Here is a 23,592-nt window from a genome sequence, read left to right as displayed (position 1 = left end):
AATTTTTTTTGTCGAAAGTATTTTTTCCGGCAGAAAGTATTAGACATACTTTTTGTAAAACACATTTTCAGATACAAAGCCCAGAATACGCGATTTCTTAGAGGTTTCAGGCTCACATCGGTTTATTAAGCATGATAGATTAGAAGCTGACTTTGGATCTGTGGAGCTTAAAGATAAACCGAAATTTCTACAACATTTTTTTCTAGCATTTTTTATAGGGCTAACTTATTCTTATGGAACTCAAAGCATTGAGAAAACGGGCTTTGGCTGGAAGCTTTAAAATTATTTTTGCTTTGTAGAAGTTTCGATGGTAATACAATGAAAAACAAATACAATACAATGAAATATTGCCTTAAATTGTATCATAAACACGAGTTTAAGTATTTTCGTTTATAAACACTTGCTTCGGTTTTTATTTGAGTGTTTGGGAAACTCTGAGTTTAACATTTTTGAACCATGAACTCGAGTTTAAGTATTTTCGTTTATAAACACTCGCTCGCTAAGTTCTCATTTGAGTGTTTGAGAAACTCTGAGTTTCGTGTAATGAATGTTGGAGAAACTTTGAGCTTTATATTTTCCAACATAAACTCGAGTTTAAGAATTTACCTTTATAAAAACTCACAAACTGTTATTATCTGAATGTTTAAGAAAATCTGAGTTTCACAGTTTGAACCATATGCTCGAGTCAACGTATTTATGTTTATAAACACTCGCTTTAGGTTCTCATTTGCGTGTTTGAGAAACTCTGAGTTTCGTATTTTCGAACATAAACTCGAGTTTACGGATTTACTTTTATAAAAACTCGCTAATGGTTCTCATTGAAGTGTTTAAGGAAAACTGAGTTTCACATTTTTGAGCCATAAACTCGAGTTTAAGGATTTAGCGCTTATGAAAACCCGCAAAAGGTTTGAGTGAGACAATGAGCTGCATATTTTTTTATGGTTAACTAGCAGAACACTCAATAATGTTATTAACTCTTGCACAGGAGGTCAACTACGTCAACAATGCGCTAAATCTTTTATGTGAAAAAAGGTTCATTTACATCAAAAAAGGATCTTCAAGGCAAGTGGAGTAAAATTTTTGTTGTAGCAAACTCTGTGTTTGTGGGAAGTGTTAATGCTAAACACAAAATTACCGATAAAATGGAGTTAGAGCTAGTTCAAGTGGTGTTTACTGACACTGTTTTTTGTTTTCAAAGTTTAGGAAAGTTTAATTTTAAAACTCACCAAACAGATTTTAAATATTTTTCTACAAGTTTTGGCATAACTGTTGCATGTGTTTTTGTTTTTGAGTAAAGCCACTCTCCGAAACGAACAAAATCGCTAAGTTTGAGATTTCATCTCTTTCACACTTTCTCACAGGGTGGCCGGGAACAAAATATATATGAACTCACAACCGAGCTTTGCATTTATTTAATTTATATTCACTTGCGCTTTTCACGCTTACATTTGCGCTTCGAAACGCTTTTCTTTATTTCTGAGGCTTTTTGCACTTTGCTTTCAATTTCCATTTCTCTAGCCGCAGTGCATCCTTGACCTTAATATAAATTATTTAAAATTTAATTAGCAACAACGGCGCGAAGCAGTCTAAGAGTCAATGCTTATGGTCACACACATACATACATACATACTCTATATACAACACTTCAAACCGCACACTCCTATGGTGAGGGGTTTCGGGCTGTTGCGAATGACAGTGATGCGTAAAATTCAGCAAGCTAGCAAAAAATTTAAGCGCTAAAAGGTTTTTACAAATGCACACACACGCAGCCGCCGGTCAGACGCTGTCGACATTGACGGAGAGAGCAAATGTTAAGCGTTGTCAACGGAACGCCTACTGTGAGGGTGTAGCAATTGGAATTGTATAGACGCAGAGCCCAGCGCAAATATGGTTAGCTGAACTTGAATAAATACCGTTAATACAAAACAAATACAACCAACAGGCGCAGTTGAAGGACGAACTGTGGCACAGAAGGCTGATGCACACAGACACACACACACATACATTCAAATGCACATTGTAGGAACTTACAAGTAATTAAAGTTTTTTTTTTTGTTTTTGTTTTTTCTAGTTTTTTGCTTTACACCCACCTGACGGCGACATCGGCGTATTGCATTTGATATTGTCGCTGCTGCCGCTGCCGCTGCTGCTGTTCGACTTGGTCGATGAGCCGCGCTCACCGCCGCTGGTCGTGCTGTTGCCGTGCGAGGAGATCGTTGTCGATGATACTGGCGAACCAATGTTGTTGTTGTGATTACTTAAATTATTGTGACCGTTATTGTTGTTGCTGCTGCCGTTGTGGCTAATCGCATCAGTTGCCTTTAGTTGTTTTTGTTGCGCTTTGTTATTGATATTAGTGTTGTTGCTGTTGTTAATCTTATTGTTGCTGCTATTATTGTTATTGTTGTTGTTGTTGCCGCTGGTCGGGCTGCGCTGATGATGTCCATTGTGATGGCTATGGCTGTGACTGTTATTCACAAGGTTGTTGTGCACGTCGAGGCAACGGCTGGAGCGCGATGAGCCGCGCGTTGTGCCATTGCCACCAACCGTTATACCAGCAACGCCCCCGTTGCACACATTGGGCAGATCGTGGCGTGAATTCGAGAGGCGATTGTCGCGATCGACAACAGCGCTGACGCGCCGCAATTTATCGTTGTCTATTTGAATCTGTAAAGGCAGATAAGAAGAGAGAAATTTGTGAGCACAATTATTTATGAATATATATATTTTTGTTGTCTACTTTTAGGCGCTGTCTCAATAATGAACATGCATTGCTTATATATTAAGACATATTATGTGTAATGCATATCAAATTAATTTATTTGCATAAATAGTGTTTAATTTGTTATGGCCAGGGTTGCCACTTAGCTTATTTTTTCTGGTACTTTTTCTCATTTTAGTTTATTGTCCATATCAACAAAAAAAATCAATATATATAAAAAAAATGGTTTCAGCAAATTTACATATATGAATGAGATTAAAAAATTATTTTTCAAACTTTTTGTGCCACCTAGTATCTTGCAAAAAAATTGCAGCGTTGCCACCTTTGTATTTTTTTAATTACTATCATCTCAAAAAAAAAAGAATTCAAAAAATTATTATTGAGTAGGTTAGGATGGTTGACCTTAGGTTTTAGCTATGAAAATATGATATAAGAAAGCAGAGTTGCCAAGTACTCAGAATTTGCCGTTGCACATAATAAAGATAGCTTCAAAGCCAATATTTCTCAATATATTTTTATTTAAATGTCTTTTCTCATTTGACTTATTTTACTTCAATAAATGTCTTTTAAATAAAAATTTATTAAAATTTTTTAAATTATTTATAAAATATATCACATTTCAAAATCTTTTTTTTTATCATTTGCGAACTTTTCGCTACATATTTTAGGTTTTCTTCAAATTTTTTACTCCGTTTTTGAGGTTCATTATATATTTCTACTCACCGGCATTTCGCAACGATCCAACATTTTCCAATATTCTCGAGTTGAGAATTTATATATAGTATCCTTTACGGATGTTGACTTTTAAGTTCAGTTCAAGAATGTTCCACTAAATTTACCGGACACGCGTACATTTGCGATTTGTATTAACGGAGAGCTGGAAAAAAGGAAAAAAAGTAAAAATAAATTTTAACGAGAAATTATTAGAGAAATGTGCAAAAAAATTAATGTAGGTATGTTTAAAAAAGAGAATATACTATAACCTAACTTAAAAATGTTTAAGAAAGTTAAATAATACTTATCCGTGATAAATAAGTATATGTACATGTTCAAGATTTTCGCAAAACTTTATAAGCTCATTAAGCTATTGAATTTTTCTTAGGGCCTTTCTTAGAGCTTTGACAGCTCCTTAAGCTATTGGCCTTAAAGGTCAGTATCAGAATATATTATATACAAGTAGTTATGCTTAGGACTTTTTCAGAGCTTTAAAAGCTCATTAAACTATTGGACCCATAACAGAGTTTAAAAATATATGATGTTAAAAGAGATATTTTCAAGAATTTCTTAGAGCTTTCTAAGCTCATTAGGCTCTTTGTGACTTTTTCCAATATACTTATTTCGCAAAAAATTAAATAGTAATTTATGAATATACAAAACAAATTCTCGAAATGTCATATTTCGCAATCTTTAATGCTTCTTGTCTTCCTAGGTCTTTGCAGACCGAATTTCGACAAACAAAATTTAAAAAAGTTTCAGAGAAAAGTTCGCTATTCAAGCAAAGCTCTTCATAAATGTCGCTTTTAAACTTTAAAAAGTCTAAAAAATGCTTCGAGTATTGAAAAATATATTTATGTAAATACTTTAGACAGCTGATTGTTAAAAGCAACAATTATAAATGCAGTAAATATTAAAAAACTTAATCAACCGTTAAAAAGCTTATTGAAATTTATATTTCTACTTTTTAGCGTTTTCACTGCAAAAATGTCAAACAAATAAGAAATCTTGTGTTTATTGCCTTAAAGTTAAAAAACACAAATGTTCACAAATAGTACAAACAATAATAAGCGCTGCGCTTTAAATGTCATTCGACGCGGAATGCTAAAAGCTTCGCTGTTTTTGTTGCTTTTGTATGCACACTTTTATTTTAAATGCATTTGTGAGCGTCCCTTTCGACTTCCCTCGGCATGTCAACAACAACAAAAACAAATGTCAAAGAAGGTGGCGCAGTCTGCCTGCCAGCTTGACTGACTGCCTGTCTGTGCGCTCAAGTCGTGCCGCGCATGCGCATTAGCGCACATAAACCGCAACTCGTTGTCTTTTCATTGCAGTTGCAAACAAAAGCACACAAAATGCCAAATAGACGCGGTCGTCATTGTCATAATAATGAATTGTTTTGTATTTAGGTACGCTTTTGTTTAAATGTGTGTGTGTGTGTTTGTGTAAAAACGCATTAAACGCAGCTAGCGGTGGGCAATCGCGCTGTGTTGAGTGGCACATAAAACATCAGCAGCTCATCGAAGCTGACTGCCACTTCCACTTACTGGCTGACTGGCTGACTAACTCGTTAAGTTTAATGCGCGCGTTGGGTTTGGCGGTAAATGGCTGCAGATACTCGTGTCGTTAGGCTTTTTGTGGCTGATAGCTTGCTTGAATGACGGCTTCAATGTGTGATTTCGCGTTAAGCGTCACGTAGTCTGCTATTTACAGCTGACAGCTGTTGTTCATTTTGTTGTTGCAGCAACTGCTGTTGCATATAACCAGCAATTATTACCTACTACTTCTTTCGCTTATTATATATTTTGCCTTTTTTCAGCTTTTTTCTTTTGTTCTTTTGTATTTTGTTGTGCAATCATTCTTCCTGCCTATGTGCTGCACCCTAATTGTCTGTTGTCTTCAGTTTACTACCACTTTCATGGATGCACAAATTGGCTTGCAAGGAGATAGCAATTTTCTTTATTATTGAAATATGTCAATAAATATGATGAATCTTAAATTTTTAACAATAATGCGAGAGATTTCATCGTTGACTAGTCGCGGATCTTTTACTATTACACGTATAAATTTATTTGTTTGCAGAAACATTCATCTTCTCCAGACAGTTTCAATTGGAGAAGAATATTTCCAACCTGCTTGCGGCGACTTCAGTGACGACCATTTAAGTATTTTGATACGCGAATTAGTCCCTCAATTGCTGACTTATCGATCTGAAATTTTGTACACGGCCATTTTACCCAAAGAGGCTGCTCACTTGTTGGAACCGCCGATATCGAACCACTATAGCATATAGCTGCCATACAAACTGAACGCTCAAAAACAAGTTCTTGTATGGAAAACTTTCTTATTTGACAAGATATCTTCATGAATTTTAGCACGGATTATGGCTCAAGACAACAGCACAATCTTCAAAAAAAATTGTTCAGATCTAGTCAGTATAAGATGTAGCTGTCATACAAACCAAAAAATCAAGTTCTTGTATGAAAACTTTTAAATGTGAGATTTACAGTCGAAGTTAGCGCTTTGTTCTTGTTTTCATTTTCTTTTTTTATAATATTTATTTTTTTTATTTTGTGTGCGGTAGTGACATTTTACCCTATATAGTACATCGGATCCCCATAAAAAGTGATGTTAATGTAGTAACTAATTATTTTTTGCTTTAATTTTTTTCTTAAAACTTTTTCCCGTGAGATTATTATTTTTTTATTTTGTTTATTACATTTGTTATATTTAAAATTTTTATTGGTTTCATTTTTTTAAATTTTTTTTTCTTCTTAGTTTATTCGATATACATATTTTTAATTATTTTTTTTATATATTTCGAAAAAATTAGTTTGCTTCTTTATTATCCATTCAAAACTAAAATGACTTAGATTTTTTTTTTACTATTATTATATCATTTTTTTTATTTTAATTTTTGATAATTTATTTTTCTTTTTAGTTTATTCTATATATTTTTTAAAGCTCAATTTTTTTTTATTTTATCCTTTTTTGAAATAATTATTATTTTTTTATTATTCCAAGCTTTTTTATTATCTTTAGTTTTTTTTTTTTACTTCTTAAATATTTTTTTGTAAATTTATTTTTCTTCTTCGTTTATTTTATATATCTTTTAAGAATTTAATTTTTGTTATTTTATCGTTTTTGAAATAATAAATTTTTTTAATTCTAAAGCTTTTTTATAATCCATTCAAAATTAAAATGACTTAAAACATTTTATTTTTAACGTTTTATTATTATTATTGTTTATACTTTTTTTTTAATTCTTAACTTTTTAAATTTGTCTATAATTTTTTAATTTTAATACAGTTTTTTATATGTTATTATTTATTTTTTTATTATATTATTATTTTTTTTTTTTGTTAATTTTTAATTTATTGAATATCCTTTCTTGCTTCCTAATTACTTAAATTCATCAAAATAAACTTTATGACATTTGCTTTCACCACGCTTCCAAATTGATATCACTCACTGCATAAATCAAAATGTTTTATTAAAAAAATTCAAAACAAAAAATGCTTAAAAAATCGTTCGCGCGCACTCATTAATTATTTCCTCTACCTTTTTACTGCTAAACAACAACATACATATAAATTAATTTCAAAAACAAAAAAACATATCGACGACAACGCTGCCGTCAATCAAATCATGCAACGCGCACGCAAGCATTTGTCTTCTGCAGTCGTATTACTACCTCACCCCCTACCTCCCACTCAACGCGCAGCAACAACTCCCGCATACGAATGCATTGACGCGCGACCGGCTGAAGGGTTAACCTCATCGGTTGCCATTTCACTGCATTAAACATTGCTTGCTGTCATGTACAAGCACATTAAGTAGTTGTTGTTGTTGTTGTTTCACATAGTATTACCTGCAATTTGTGACAAGTTGACGTGCAGCCGCGGCAAAAACAAAAAAAAAAAACAATAGCAGCCTGACTGGCGAAACAGCCAAATATTTTGCTGCAAAATATAACTACATGAGCGCTTTATAAGCAAAAAAAAAAACAACAAAACAGCAACAAAACTAGAAAAAATCAACGCAGCCCCTGAAAGTCAGTCAAAAAGCTTGAAAAAAACATTAACAATTTTTCCACGCTTGGTTTGGCAGCGGCGCACACTTTTCTATTTAAGACCGTTTCGGTTGTTGTTGCTGTTGTTTGTCGAGTCGGAAATTGTGGTAAAAACTTTTGACATTTAAGTTTTGTACGAAGAGTGCGTGATTTACATGGGTGCTGTGGGAGTGCAAGCCACAGGGAGGGGGCAGGTTCGTTTAAATAAGTAGCTTTATTGGCTCTCTTTTGTATTTGTAATTGTTATTGTTAGCTTATTTTGTGGTTTGGTAACTGCATTCGAGTTAGTTTGCGGTTATTTAGTTAGACATTTATTACCCCGTTTTGTGAAGCAAGCGCTGCAACGTGCGTTTGTATGTGCCAAATATATGTGTTTATTTATTTCAATTTATACAGTAAAATTTTAACGAATTCAGCAAATGTTCTCGATTGGCAGTTGTGTTGGTAGTTGATAACAAAGGCTCATAAAATTTCTTGTATTTCGATATTCGAAGAACTATATAAAATGCCGGTTTTAAATTTTAGTATGTTATTTTTAGTGGTATATATATAATTTTTCGACGAAAAAAGCACCGATTTTTTTTTAATTTCACACTAGGTGTGTTCCTTAAGCCTGGGAACTGTATGAAAGGCAAAATGAGAAAGGCTGCAATTCGAGGTTGTGCATTTATTATCAGTTGTATTCTGCCAAGCTTTACTTGAAATAAAGTAATGCATTCAAGCAGAGAGTTTAACCTAAGTGTCAGTTGCCAAATATAATCCTGAAACCGATATTTTTGCTATGGTGCTAACGCCTTGCGCTCAGCGTTTCTATACAACATTACTGTTGCGACGTGATTTGAATTTATGGTGCTAAAATAATTAAAAGCTGTGAACTAAGCCAATCTCTACTATATATGCGCGCTTTAACCCTCAAAATGCGAGATCTTATTCCCCATTCCTTTGATTCCCATTTATTTGATGGAATTCTCATATCGCTTTAACGCCCAATAGTGGTATAGTGGTTATCACAAGTCTATGTTATATACTGTTTCGGGTATTGTTTCGAGTATTTTAGTGAAGCTTTTCGTATATAGTTTCGGTTAGTATTTGATATTTGTGAGAACGGCAAAAAGCGAACATTTAAATTGTTGTTGACAGTTTCGCATAGTTTTTGCTAGAAGAAACACTGCTAATACTTAGCCTGACCGAGGAAATCTGTACAGAACACTCTAACTGCGAAACTACAAAATTATTATTCTACTAAATTTCGCTTATTTTTGTTAGAAAGACCACCCTCTGCAAGAAGTGAAACTCTGAGTCAAGCTTTTCATATATAATTTCATGTAGCATTTGCTATTTATTAAAAGTGAGGCTCTGAAAATACATAGCATGAACAATATATACAGGAAGTCTATTCAGAAAAAAAACTTGGAAACTTGAGAATTATTTAAACTTAAATGAAAATAGTGAAAGCGTTGTATTTGCACCATACAGAGATGTATTCAGAGTACGCAGGGTTGTATTCGAAACTGTTATATAACTTCAAGGACTAACTTCTGCTAATAAAGCGCTGTTCTGTTTTGTCGCAACTGAAGCCTTCTACACTGTTGGAGAGTACTCAATACCGAGGATAAGATATTTTTCAACAAGTGACGAAGAACAGCCGCAATGACCGCTCAGGTTTTGAGTGTCATGGAAGACTTCGGCGTAATACTTCGAAGAAAAGTTAGTCTCTTAAAAACAAAGACGCACACCAGATTTATTTAAGGAGGTTGTGCCAAATATACACTTCAGGACATAACCATATACAAAAGGCAAACAAAAATCAGTCTCCGGTGTATACATAAGTCAGTATTAAGGTCACCTGTGACGGTTAAGCTAAACTCCGACATTACAACAGAAAATAAGCATATATATGTGCACCTTCCACAAAAAATTAACACAAATCCATTAAAAATACAAGAAAGCGTTTAATAGCTGACCGACAAGCAACAGTTTGACACCTGTTTCTTGCACCAACTACACCCTTGCTGTACCTTACCTCTAAGGTGCAAACAAATCGCTGCAATTGACCAAGTACAAGTGGAACAGCCAGCTTATGCAAGGCACCGGTATTTAGAAAAAGGGTGAACTATAATCAGCAATTGCTGTCAATAGCAAGAACAACAACAACAAATTAAAGCAATCACCTTTGCATGTTTACATACGTATCTAGACATTTTAATATGTCTCAAAACGTTCCAATGGCCGCGTTTTGCTCGCCGGCCATTCACAAACAAAAAAAAACAAAAAAAAAAAGCCGAAGAACAAAAATAACAACAAAAAAGGAAATTGTATAAATTGAAGCAGGTCAAAAGCACCCTTCGCTGCTGCAAACTGGGACAGTCGCTGCATATAGTTAGCCCGTTCGGTTGGTTGGTCAAACGGCTGGCTTGCTGGCTCGGTGGCTGGAGAGCTGCGGGACGGCAGTGGTCAATGTACTCATTTTAAATGACCGTCGCTAGCTGCTGGGCACTTTAGTACATAAATATGTGCATATGTATGAGTTTAAGCGCATATAAAAACAATCACACATTTGAATCGCTTAGCCGGTGAAAGACTCTGCTCACCTAATTGCTATGAAAACATTATTCAAATTTGTTATTTTTTACAGGTGTGTATGTAAGGTATGTGTGTTGGCATAACTCCCTGCATATTGCCATGCTTTGCTCGCCATTCTGCCGTGTATTTTTATTACACCGTGTGTGCTTTTCGTTTTTGCTCTTGGTGGTGTGTAGATTTTTTGTGTCCAGTGGCCTGTGGTGACACTCGAAATGCTCTGTTGGTGTAGAAAAATACCGGAAAAAACAATGGAAATAGCACAAGCCAGTTGGAAAAAAAAAAACGACGAAGCGGCAGCGGCTGCCGTTAGCACAATTTGATATCGTTGGCGGCAACAACCAATCTTTTTATACCGTTATAACAACGAACTTCCCCTTTTTTTGGCATTTATTTTTTGTACAATTTATTTTGTGTTCTAAATTTCAGCTTTGTGCTACAAAGAGCGGCAAATAAGCTGTATACTGTCACTTCTGTCGATATGTACGTTTTGGAATGATTTGCGTATTTTTTTTGTTGAATGTTGATATGATATGAGGTTTTGTATAAAATTGAAAAGCTTTCATGAAATATAAATTGTATGCATGGAAGCTTGTAATTCTTTGGTTATACGAATTACTTTTGTAAGTTCATTTAGAAATGTGCAACGTAAAAGTCTTGAAAACTTTGTCTTAAACTTGGCTCTGAGAACCAACTAAAATTAATTATAATTTTTCGAACAAAAAAATTTAATCTTGCAGATACCAGCGATGTAGTACTAGATATATATTGCAAGCTTGCTTATCAGTTTGTTTTATTGGAAAGTGAGCTCAAAATTTTTTGGATGTGTGTGGTTACAATCTTCAATGAATTACCTTTAAAGACATTAACAGTGTTTCTAAATTTAAAAAGTGTTAAACAACCATCCCATACCTTCTCTTACCACATAAACACTCTTCAATATAATGTGAAGTTGCATATTTATCCCTAATAGGTCTGGTATAATATGTCCTCGCTTATGTCTTGGCTTCCATATATTTTCTTATGTTTACCGTTATAGCTTTTGTGAGAGTTTCTTAAATATTCCAATGAAATAAATTCATAAACTCGAAATCTTAAACTCGAGTTTATGGAGAAACTTGTTTTTGTAATCACGTTTCTTTTGTTTTCTCTTTGATTTTTATGTTTTCTGAAAGACAATAATTTTCGAGTAATAATGTCTTAGAAGAATGAAACATTAAACTCGAGTTCACAGTAAAACTTGTTTCTGTAAATTTTTTGCTCTTGTTTCCACTCTGGTTCTTTGTGTTTTCCAAAAAACAATCAATATATCAATAAAAATGGCATAGAAACACGAAGACTTAAAATAGAGTTTATGGTGAAACATGTGCTTGTTTCATTTGTTTTTCATTTTGCTTCTAAGAATGGTATAGAAAACTCAAAACCTTTAACTCAAGTTTATGGTGAAATTTGTGTATATAAACTCTTTGTTTTTGTTTTCTGTTCAATTCTTTATTTCTTCTGAAAGACAATCAATATTTTAATTTTTTACAAATAAAGTAACACAAAACCCTAAATTCGAGTTTATGGAGAAACTTGTGTTTTTAAGCTAATTTCTTTTGTTTTCCCTCAGATTCTTAATATTTTCTTGTAGACATTTAATATTCTAATAAAAACGGTATAGAAACATCAAGCCTTAAACTCGATTTTATGGACAAACTTGTGTTTTAAAACTCATTTCTTTTGTTTTCCTTCAGATTCTTTATATTTTCTTGCAGACCATTAATATTCTAATAAAAACGGTATAGAAACATTAAACCTTAAACTCGAGTTTATGACAAAGTTTGTGGTTTTAAACTCATTTCTTTTGCTGTCTCTCACATTACTCATATTTTCTTGTAGACAATTAATATTCCAATAAAAACGGTGAAGAAACATCAAACCTTAAACTCGAGTTTATAGAGAAACATGTGATTTTAAACTCATTTCTTTTGCTGTCTCTCATATTCCTCATATTTTCTTGCAGACAATTAATATTCCAATAAGAACGGTGAAGAAACATCAAACCTTAAACTCGAGTTTATGGAGAAACTTGTGTTTTTAAACTCATTTCTTTTGTTTTCGGATACTGATTTTTTATATCTTCTTGAAGACAATTAACGGTATAGAAACATCAAGCTTTAAACTCGAGTTTGCGTATAACTTTGTACATATTAACTATTTTCTTTGGTTTGCTCTCTGGTTCTTTATGTTTTCTGTAAGACAATCTTATACTTAAAATAATTCCGACACTTTTTTCATATTCATATTCTTTCTGTTTACTTCGTATTATGCCATTTCCTTTCAATCTGTGTCATAAAGGGCTCAATAAACTGCGCTATTTCCTTTCAAGTTCAAATGCACTAATCAACACGTTCTTTTTTCAAATGACGCATAACGGCAAATAATAATTTTCCACCCATCCAACCGTTACTAATACTTATATATTTTATTTATAACACTTTTGCTAGTTAATTTTGTCCAAAAAGCACGTTTTCTCGACACGTGTTTTCCATTTGGCGAATTTACAAGGTTTTGCCCCCACGAAAACAAGTGTCTGTGACTTATCAAAGCAGAAGTGGGGCAAAAGCGAAAGTCAAACGAAAGCGAAACGCTGATGGGTGTAATAAACCAAAGCGCGCAAGTTCAAAAAAGCTTATGAAAATAAACCTAAAAATGATGCAAATAAAAGTGTAGTAAAATCAAAAGTAACGCAGAAACCAAAAGTAATTAATTACATGAATTAGCAATACAACCGGTCGGCTTAAGAACCTTGACGCAGTCGTTTTATTATTTTCTGAGTTGCGAGCCAGTTTGAGGCGGCGCCAAGCTTGTCATATCATTAAACTTAAAACACATATTTTTTTTTTTTACTTTTTTCGAGCTTTTTGACCTTAAAATTGCGTTTGTTTCTACATATGAAGCAAAAAATTTTGCAAATAATTCGTGAAAACAGTTATTTTACTTTTCTCCAAGCAGGCTTCACTCGCTCTTAATATATTGCAAAAGAAAATTGGCAAAGCATATAGCGAAAAATATGAAATTTTGATAGCTTGCTGAAGTTCTATGACGGGTATATCTGTTTAATTTCCTTGATGATTCAATATGTAAAATAATTAAATATGTTAGTACACGCTTTCACCCGCTATTTGCTTTCGAAATTTATACATGTCGTGTGTGAAACTGCAGAGCTTTTATTATCGACCAACAAATGTATGCTTGTTAAGAAAGCTTTTGCTCATTACCTATTTAAGTTTTTCTCAAAAGTCTATGATGTAGGAGTGCGCACTTTTTAAGCCTAAAAGCTATAAATAATATTATATATATATCAAAAAGGCTATCTATTAAGGAACGGCATTTCCGATGTTGAGAAAAATAATTTAGGTTAGCTCGAGAACTGTGTGGCTTTCAACAGAGCTTTATAATCAAGCTGGTTTTATTTTATCGTCGACCGATTTAGTCTATTTGAAACATTTTTGCTTCAAATCGCCTTAAAACCCAAAAATTTGTGTTTACTATGAAAAAATCAAACTAAGTCCATTTGAACTCTTATAAAAAGTTTATTTTGAGCCTTAAACTCTAATTTATAGCTTCTTTTGATATTTATCATCAAACACTATCCAAAAACGTTATCTCATGCTGCCTATAATCGGCTTATAACTCATTCGTATTATGCTTTAAACTCGAGTTTATCACCTTTAATACAGTTTACCACCCAAAACCAATCACTAATGCAGAATTTACTCTCCATAACTTTTTCAACATCTTAATGAGAACTAAATGTATTATTAGTTTTTACTTTTAACTTCACAAATAAGGCTATGTTCATAGTGAAGTGATGAGCAACTTAGCAGTAAAGAGTTATCACCAATTAGAGCTTATTTAAAAGAGAAAGAGCAAAATAAAGAAAAGAAACTAGATAGATAACTTAATAATACCCTGAACAGGGTATATAAAGTTTGCCACGAAGTTTGTATCACCCAAAAGAAAACGCCAGAATCATCTTCATTTATACAATTTTTTATAGTTTCAACTAAATATTGTCAATGCAATGCGGCAACCTTGTAGCACTGCTATTGGCATTGTGTTGTAAAACGATAAATTATTAAATAAAACGCTGTCAATTAATAATAGTTACCGTTATACACACATGAAATATACTTAATAGTAAGTACATGTGTGTTTTTGTATGTATATGTGTGTGTGAAACAATTTTTCATGTAATTTTGTGCAATAAAAATCAGCAGTTAATATTTGAATTATTGATTGAAATAAAATTGAATATAATGTGCATTTATATGTCTGTGTATGAGTGAGTAATCAATTATTGGTGGCTAAAGAAATCAATGGCAACTGCTTGTAAAACGCCAGCACAAGCGAAAAATCTGCAATTACCGTTACTGCCATAATGGCAATGAAATGCTTATATGTATGTAGCTGCATATATTTACAGTTATATAAACTGATGTGTGCGATCATATTTAGATGAAAATAGCAAACAAATGACACTATTACTACTAAACACTATTATTAATAAATCATACATATACATATTCATATATATATATATATATATAAATATGTATACTATAAATAAGCTTATATACATATGTATGTACTATAGTGATAAAAATATTGTAGGCGTTAAAATAGTTGAATTTTTTTGTCTGTAAACATTACGAATTGAAAGCGTTTAAGCCTTTGATGACCTAGAAAAGCTTCATTGTTTAACTGAAATGACAGATTTGTGATATTAAGTAATAACAATAATTAAATGTGTATGTATGAATTATTTTGACAACTTTCTGCGTAATTTTTTTGGTTTTTAATTTATTTTTTTTGTAATTCTCATACATTTTTAAGCTTTACTCATTGTTTTGACACCCACAGCTCGAATTTCAACTCGGTTGCAGATTTTAGTTGGTCTTTCGCTTGATGGCCGTTGAAAACGTTTAGATTTTTTTTTTTTGGTTTTTCCTTTTTCGCATTAATTGCAAAGCGTGGTTGCAATTGTGGGCAGCTAAACGCTCTTTGCATACTTAGCGTGTTGCGTGCTTTTCGCTTGGCTTTTGCTGACATTGAAAGAACTTGTGCAATTATTATGCTATGAGCAATTTGAGTCACAAAGTCACAAAGAAAAAACTTCAATTCAATGACATCATAAATTTGAATGCCAAGATGCTGAATGTAAGATATATTTATTGTGAGGTGATGCAAAGGCGTGTTTATTGAAATGAAATACTTAACGAATAATAATAATTAAATATAATATAAAATAAAATTAAATAAACTTAAATAAAATAAAACAAAATAAATTATTTCATTAAAATAAAAATATAAAATATAAAACAATAAAAAAATAAAAAAATATAAAATATAAAACAATAAAAAAATAAAACAAAATAAAATAAATAAAATAAAAAATAAATAAAATAAAATAAAAAATAAATAAAATAAAATAAAATAAAGTTAAATAAAATAAGAATTAAACTAATTTAAATAAATTAAAGCTATGAGAACTGACAAAAGAACACTAACATAAATTGAAAATAAATTAAAATTTAAATTAAAACTAGTTAAAATTAATAAAACAAAATCAAAAATTAAAGTTAATTAATGCTATGTTAATTAAACAAAATAAAAATTAAAATTAAAACAAAAATAAAAATTTAAAAAAATTTAAATTAAATTAAAATGAAAATGAAAATTAAAATTAAAATTAAAATTAAAATTAAAATTAAAATTAAAATTAAAATTAAAATTAAAATTAAAATTAAAATTAAAATTAATTTAAATTTAAATTTAAATTGAAATTAAATTAAAATTGAAATTAAATAAAAATTAAAATCAAAAATAAAATTAGAATTAAAATTAAAATTAAAATAAAAATTAATATTTAAATTCAAATTCAGATTCAAGTTTAAATTATAACTGGGAAAAATTAAAAAAAAATTAAATTAAAATTAAAATTAAAATTAAAATTAAAATTAAAATTAAAATTAAAATTAAAATTAAAATTAAAATTAAAATTAAAATTAAAATTAGAATTAAAATTAAAATAAAATTTAAATTAAAATTAAATTAAATTCAAATTCAAATTTAAATAAAAACTTGGAAAAATTAAATGAATAATAAATTTAATTAATGCTATTTGAATCAAACAAGTAAAAATTATAAATTTAAAGGAAACTTAAAATTAAAACTCGGAAAAGTAAAAAAAAAATTTTAATTTAAATTAAAGGAAATTAATGCAATGTGAATTAAATATATTAAAAATTAAAACTATAATTACAATGAACACAAAAGTTATAATTAAATTAAAATTAAATTTAAAATTAAATTAAAACTAGTAAAAATTTAATATATTTAAAATAACAATTAAAGTAAATTAATGCTCTGTGAATTAAACAAATTCTTAATTAAAATTTAACTTTAACCTAAAATAATAAACTACCTCGAGTGTGTTTTTCGAATTTTACTATGGAAATTAACGTTGAGCAAAGAGTTTGTTTGAAATTTAGTTATTCCAATGGAATAAGTGCGACGGACGCAATGAAAATGTTGCAGAAGGCATATGGGGAGTCTTGGCTATCACGTGGTACATATGCATATATTTTAATATTAATTTAAGCGTAATTTATAATTTTCAAAATTATTCGGTATTTATTTAAACAAAACAATATAAATTCTTCAAAACAAACCTTAGTTAACTGCACCTCTATTGAAAATCCAGACAGCAGACAAGAGATTTTCTAATACGATTGCTGTGCCACTAAAAACTATTCACAACAATTTGACATTTTAACACACAGCACTTTTAAATGCCCTTGATAAAGTAGCGCTTAAGTGCATAAATCTCGACAAAATACCGTTATTGAGTGCCGTAAGGCAGAGTTTACACTTATCAGTACTCTTAAACCGACATCTACAACAACAAACAAACACAAAATAAGAACAAGAAATAAAAAACAACAATCAAAACAAAAAAACAAAAAAAAAAACGAAACGCAAACAACAAAACCGAAAAAATTGAAATTTTCGCACAAAAGCGGGTCAATCACAAGTCAAACAATTGATTTATACGGATGGCAGCAGAAAATGGCATGCAGAGCAAGACGAAGAAGCAGCAATAGCAAAAAACATCAAAGGTTCAGCAGTGACACGACTGGATGGATGGATAGATGCAATCATGCAGCGCCAGTCAAGTGTGGCAAGTGCATAAGCGACTAAGACGGCTTGGCTGTTGACACTCCCGCAAGTGTCAGTTGTAAGCGATTCAAAATCGAAAAGCGCAAAATAAGAACAAAAAAAATCTAATAAAATGCTGTTGCGGCACCCTTCTTGTCACTTGCTGCAAGCAACGTTGCACTTTGTGTCTCTTTTCTTGATTTTCGGCTTCAAATACTTTGCGTGGCATAAAAAATTTGCTGACGCGTAATAAATGTTTTTGCTTTTCATTAGCATACTTGCGTTGTTGGCATAAAGTACTTGAAGATTAGTTGCCGCAGATAAGCTTCATAGTTCAAACTTGACGTTGCAAGCAAATGTCAGTGCGGCGGAGAAATAATAAATTATATATTTTAAAAATGTAAAATTGATGTTGCATGCAACAAAAAAATTGCAGACTCAACAAACCCATATTTTTAGTATATCTAAACTATTGAGGAAGTTGGCTACTATTAAGGCAGCAGTCGATGTATAGCTCTGGAATGCAGCCTCTCTCAGGCCGGTGAGCATTCATTCCGACAGCAGAGCGGCAATACTAGTATTGAGCTCGCTCACTGTGCGCTCAAAGTTAGTTAAGGATTGTCTGAACTCACTACCGATAATATCACGTTACTTTATGATCAGACTCGTCTGGGTGCCAATCCTAGCGAAATCACTGGAAACTAAAAAATTCGATGAGCTGTCCCGATTACATCGGATTAAGAACGTGTTGGGTCCCCGTTGACCTTTTGTACTCTATCTTCGGACCTCTTAACTTCGCGTGAGCTTAGCACGCGCTGGAGAACAACTACTCGATGATCCATAATTCTTCGTTTCTAGTCGTGAGACCCAGCTTAGTACTGCCTCAATATTTGCTTTCAATCTTAATAAAACGACTTTCTGAGTTAAAAAAGTCGAACTTATATGAAAGTATTCCAGGATTTGTCATAGGTCTTCGGAGAAAACAGTCTCAAAATCGGGTTTTTGAAGTATATTCGATACTTCAAAGATATCCGCAGGAGCATTCATATTAAAAAATGGGATATACTATAGAATGTACCATCATAAGGAAAATTCAAATTGAAGTTGGCTGCGACAGTGTGTCAAATGCTTAAAAATTACTCGCGCCCCCTGTTGAAGACGTTGCAAATCTTACTTGTGTACGATATATTGTATGTACAAAAGTTGTCTTCCATTATTTTAAACAAATGTAAACTTAATGACTATTGCTTAAGCAACTTTTTCACAAAATGTTTAACTGTCACTTTGGTGTCATGAACATTTTATGAGCGTAACGTGCCATAATTTCGACAAAGACACACCGCTTCATACATATCCATATAAAATTAGGCAAGTGGGCACATGTGCTCTGCAAAGGCAACAAAAAAATCATAATTGTCACAACACTTTGATGCTACCGTACGCCGCGTCGACAAGTAGTAACCGGTAGCTGAGGCGACACTTAAGCTCAATTATATATTTCACACGCCAAATTAACGTATGTTCGGTTCAGTCGCTTTGCGCGCGGTGCTTTATGGCACTTGCCGAAAATATTTATAGCAAATTTAAGTTATTACTTTTTACTGTCAATTATGCTGGCGACACACTTTTTATTTATTTTTGTTTTAATATTATTATTATTTTTTTTCTTTTTCTTTTTGTTTTTTTGAGAAACTTTTTGGGTTTCGGAAAAAATTGTTGCTGACTGCAGTCGTTTTTATTCAAATTGTCGGCTACAATTGGAGCTTCCTCAATTATGATTGCAGCTACTTTTCTGGAAGTGCTTTAACAAGCATATATATGTATGTATATGAGTGGTTATATATATATATATATATACATATCTTGTTTGTGCGTAGCAATTTTTGCCTTCGCGCGCGTTTTTGGGTGTCTGGTGTGCGGCTGTCCTACGCTAGGTCAAGTTGTGGCCTTGAATTGAGTTATTAATTTTGATTGTTTTGTGGAAAGTCGTAACGAGCAATGTTGCTCTCATATATCGTCAAGAAAAATGAGTTTTCGGAAGATGTTTGATTTATAGGAAACGTATGCCTAGGATTTTAGGTAGATGGATTTCATGGGAAAAATTAGGCATTGAGGTGAAAATTTGATTTTAGAAAATTTTGAGCTTTAATTTAATATTTTTTCAAATTCACATAAATTGTACAAAATTTATTTTGCTGTGAACAATGTCTTATTGCTATTACTAGCAATAATGCTATAAATAGTCAATGCCTATAGCTACTAGATTTTTATTAAGTTTGTAACATACAGAAATGCTTCGAAGCATAAAAAAATATCAAAAAGTTGAGTTATCCTATTATCCCGTGGCTCCAAAAGAACAGGTTTGACTTGTCATATTATTTTCTTATAAATATTAATTACATAACTTTATTGATATATTATATCTAATATATAATTTTTCAATTTATGGATATATCTTACATAACTATTAAGCTGCTCCGTTGACTACTTGTTGCTTAGCGAACTTTTTTCTCCGCTTTTTCTACAAAACAAGTCTAATTCAAGTATTGTTTTACATTCAGAGACGTGCTGTAAGATTTTTCAAATTTTATTTGCCGCCAAAAAATACGCCCAACAATTAATGCAGCTATTTTTGGCTATAAAATGAATAGCCATAAATTAGCAGATAATTGATTTCGCTGGCGGTATGCAGTAGTTGCAGTCAATATGGACTTTCTGATAAACACCGGCAGGCAAACAAAACAAAAAATGTGTAGTTAAATAGTAAGAAAATAAAAGTGTATTGCCATATGCATAGCTCAGCACATATTTACCTGTGTATTATTGATATTTATACTGCCTGGCATTATACGCAGCAAACAATTACCATACACACATACATATATATTAATTGTGTGGCAAATATACGATAGCTGGCGGCAAGGTATGAAGAAGATTAGAGTGAGTTAAATATTGTTCATGTAATTTGTTGGCAATTAATATGTTTTTTTTTAATATCAAATGAAATTTACATTTTTTTAATATCTCATAAATTTATATATTTTTTATATTTTTAATTTAATATATTTTGATTTTATTCATATTGTTTCATGTAAAAAATTCGGTTAATTATTAAAATTTTTATTATCTATATTAAATGTTTTAAAAAAATAAAAACAAAAAAAAAATATTATTAATAAGTATATGCTTAGCTTATTTTATATAAAAGTGCTTATGTTTAAGTATTCTTCAATTAATTTGTGGGTAGTTAATATATATTTTTTTAATATTATATATTTAATAAAAAGCAAGTATTTTCCAAAAAAAATTTTATATAAAATTTATAGAATAATTTGGGTTTTTATTGCGCAATATTTATAAACTGTATTTGGTTTTAATATTTTTTTTTTAATTTAATGTTATTTTATATATAAATTTTTTTTTTAACATTTTTTTAAAATTGTAATTTTTTTTATTTTTAAATTTGTCTTTATTTTTTAAAATAATTTTTTTATTTATTTTAAATTTGATTTTTATTAAAATTGTCAAAAAGGTTATTATTTTTTAATATTATTTAATTGTAATTTATTTATTGTATAATATTAATATATAATTAAACCTTTGCCCTAGACAAGAGTTTTTTAGTGGTCTGCAAGTTGCACATAGCATTGCTGTGACGACACACAATGTTGATTTCTCATCGCCCTCCCGATTAAATCAATGTTAAATTTCTTAGTTTCGATCTACTGAAAGAACTCATAACTTTATATGTAAAAATTTTCCAAAATTTTATTATTTTTTTTTCAATGTAATGTTTTGCTAAAAATATTATTTTTTATAAATTTGTATTATTTAATCAAATTATTTATTTTTTTTAAATTTATTTATTTAGTTTGCCTTGCATTTTTATTATATTTCTACTAAATTAGCAGTAAATAACTTTTTGTGTGTTAAAAAAAAAATCATTTAAGAAAATATTTCAAGGAATTTGTATTTTATTGTAATATTTTTTGAAGCAAAAAATATACATATGTGCATATTATATACAAAAATACGTTTTTAATTATTTTTTTGTTTTTTGTTTTTGAATATTTTCTGAATTTAATTTAAATTAAATATGATTAACATTTTTTTGTATTTGTTATAATATCCAATAAATAATATTAAGATAAAAAATATCTTAAAGCATCAATTACTGAGTTTTTTTATACCAAAAAATGTTTTTTCCTGTTTTTAACTTATAAATTTTAGTCGAAAGTTAATTTTTTGTTGTTTTTGGGTATCAAAATATGTTTATGATTAAAGTAATTTTTTTCTCTTTAAGTTAAATTAATAATTGAAGTATTATACGTTAATTTTATTTGATTTTAGTTTATTTTTTCCACAGTTTTTATTTTGTTTACTTTTTGTTGGCTTTTGGTTAAAATTTTGTATTAAAAAATAAATTTCTTTCTTTTAAGATATATTCGTTTTAAATTTTTTGAGTTAATTTTAATCAAGATTTTATGTTTTATTATTTTTTTTTGTTTTTGGATATCATAAATTTAATTTTGTGCATAAACCCGGGCTGCGAAACACTTGTATACACTTGAAAATTATACAAAAATACCTACAAAACAATATATGTAAATCTCCAGGTAGCTACATAGTCAGACAGTATTTCTTGTAGCTGAAAATTGACTGAAATACCCACTTAAATCAAAAGAAAATATTCTTCTATAGAACTCTTACATAAAATTTGTGTATTTCCGCAGGCTATTAATTAATGTTGTGTCGAAACAGTATTGAATGTATATAATTACTGACAACACACAAGTAAGTATATATTGTGTGTGAGTGCGTCCACTGCTGGAAACATTTTCGAACTATATTTATTCAACAGAAAAATTACCCATCAGCACTGATGTGTTTTGAGTTGAAGAAAAATATTCTTTCGCCTCATCTAGCATCTCAAATCAGAAGAAAAAGCTGCACAGATATATTTTTGATGACATAACGAATGAAAATTTATATTTTAATAATATTTCTATGAGGCTTATTATATAAAAATATTTAAATATTAATATTATTCAAACCAATTTTTTAAACATGAAATATTTAATTTTTTGTAATTTCGCGTTACTTTTATCCAGTCTTAATGTTTCTTTAGGGATATCCGAACCGCTAGACATACACGAAGCTATGTTCAATTCAGCGCTTGCTTGAAAATGTTAATTTTACTCACCACATTTGCTTGTTGTGTGTCTGTGTGTGAATTTTTTCCTACCGGGTCTATTCCCACGAAACCTCAAACCTATTTATACCAGCCAACATCAGCATAGAAGTGTGTGCCAACAGCCTGCGGCCCCCGAAAGACTTTTGCAACTCATTTCAGCGAGTACACGGGTAAAGTAAATATTAATGAAGAGAATAAATATTAGCAACAAAATTTTTTGGAAATGTCAAGTGGTTCTAGGCGGCTGCTGTTGTTGTATGTCGAGTAGTGCCACTCAGCAAACCACTACTGACCTATATATTTTTACACAATACCCAAAAGTACTATTCAATTGCCCAATACATATATACATAAGAACATGGACAATCAGAGTGATATTCGGTTTAATCAGTAAAATCAACAATTAATTAATTTAAATGTCGTTGCTAGCGCAATTTGTATACTCATGCCCAATCAAACTAAACAAGCTACCAGAAAAAACTCTAATTTGAAGCAATAATAACAAAAACATAATTGCATTTAATTTAGCGAGTGTTGATGAGCGGCGGCATTATGCTGTCAGCGCTTATGCGAAGCGCTTTTACTAAACACACACACACACACACAAATACATGCACGTATATTATGAAACATTTTATTTTTTTGTCAACTTGCTGCAAGCACATTAAACATGTCAATCAAGTGTCAATTGTCGCCATTTAAAGTCACACACTTATTGTGACGAGGGGTCTTTGATAGCCGTGATAGTGATAGCGATGCTTTTACAAAGATGAGTATGAGCCTCAGTGTATAAAATATTGTATATAATAATATGTATAAAGAGATATATATACATACATATGTACATGCATCTATGCAACCATTTACCCCTGCATGTGCCTCCTGTGCCATACTCTCAGCAGAGTAGCACATCTATGAGTTGAATGTCCAGCGTCAACTCGCTGAAATGCAGCTAATTGAATGAAGTGGACAGAACAATGCGGTAGTTGGTTAGAATACTGCTTTTATTAATAAATATGTATATACTAAGTAGTGGTGGCAGTGACTTGAAAGGTGAAGATTTCATGAAAACGTTTTCTAACCGCTAGCGCTACACTGCACACA

The 23,592-nt window shown here is 30.9% G+C and overlaps 1 protein-coding gene across 2 annotated transcripts in view; it reads right to left on the bottom strand.

Moving 5' to 3' along the window:
- Positions 1–23,592, bottom strand: part of Dyrk2 (Dual-specificity tyrosine phosphorylation-regulated kinase 2) — a 149,893-nt gene that overhangs the window by 35,451 nt on the left and 90,850 nt on the right. For both annotated transcript variants that reach the window (XM_014232168.3, XM_070107198.1), the window contains exons 4-5: positions 3,446–3,599; positions 2,091–2,667 (exon numbers count right to left, since the gene is read on the bottom strand). In XM_014232168.3, coding sequence (XP_014087643.2) covers positions 2,091–2,667; positions 3,446–3,469 — 601 coding nt within the window. In that variant the 5' untranslated portion in view covers positions 3,470–3,599. The remainder of the gene's footprint in view (positions 1–2,090; positions 2,668–3,445; positions 3,600–23,592) is intronic.

The sequence above is a fragment of the Bactrocera oleae genome, chromosome 3 (assembly GCF_042242935.1).
Source record: "Bactrocera oleae isolate idBacOlea1 chromosome 3, idBacOlea1, whole genome shotgun sequence".
NCBI classification, from domain to species: domain Eukaryota; kingdom Metazoa; phylum Arthropoda; class Insecta; order Diptera; family Tephritidae; genus Bactrocera; species Bactrocera oleae.
The sequence above is the reverse complement of the archived record's forward strand: the minus strand, read 5'-3'. Positions and strand labels throughout refer to the sequence as shown.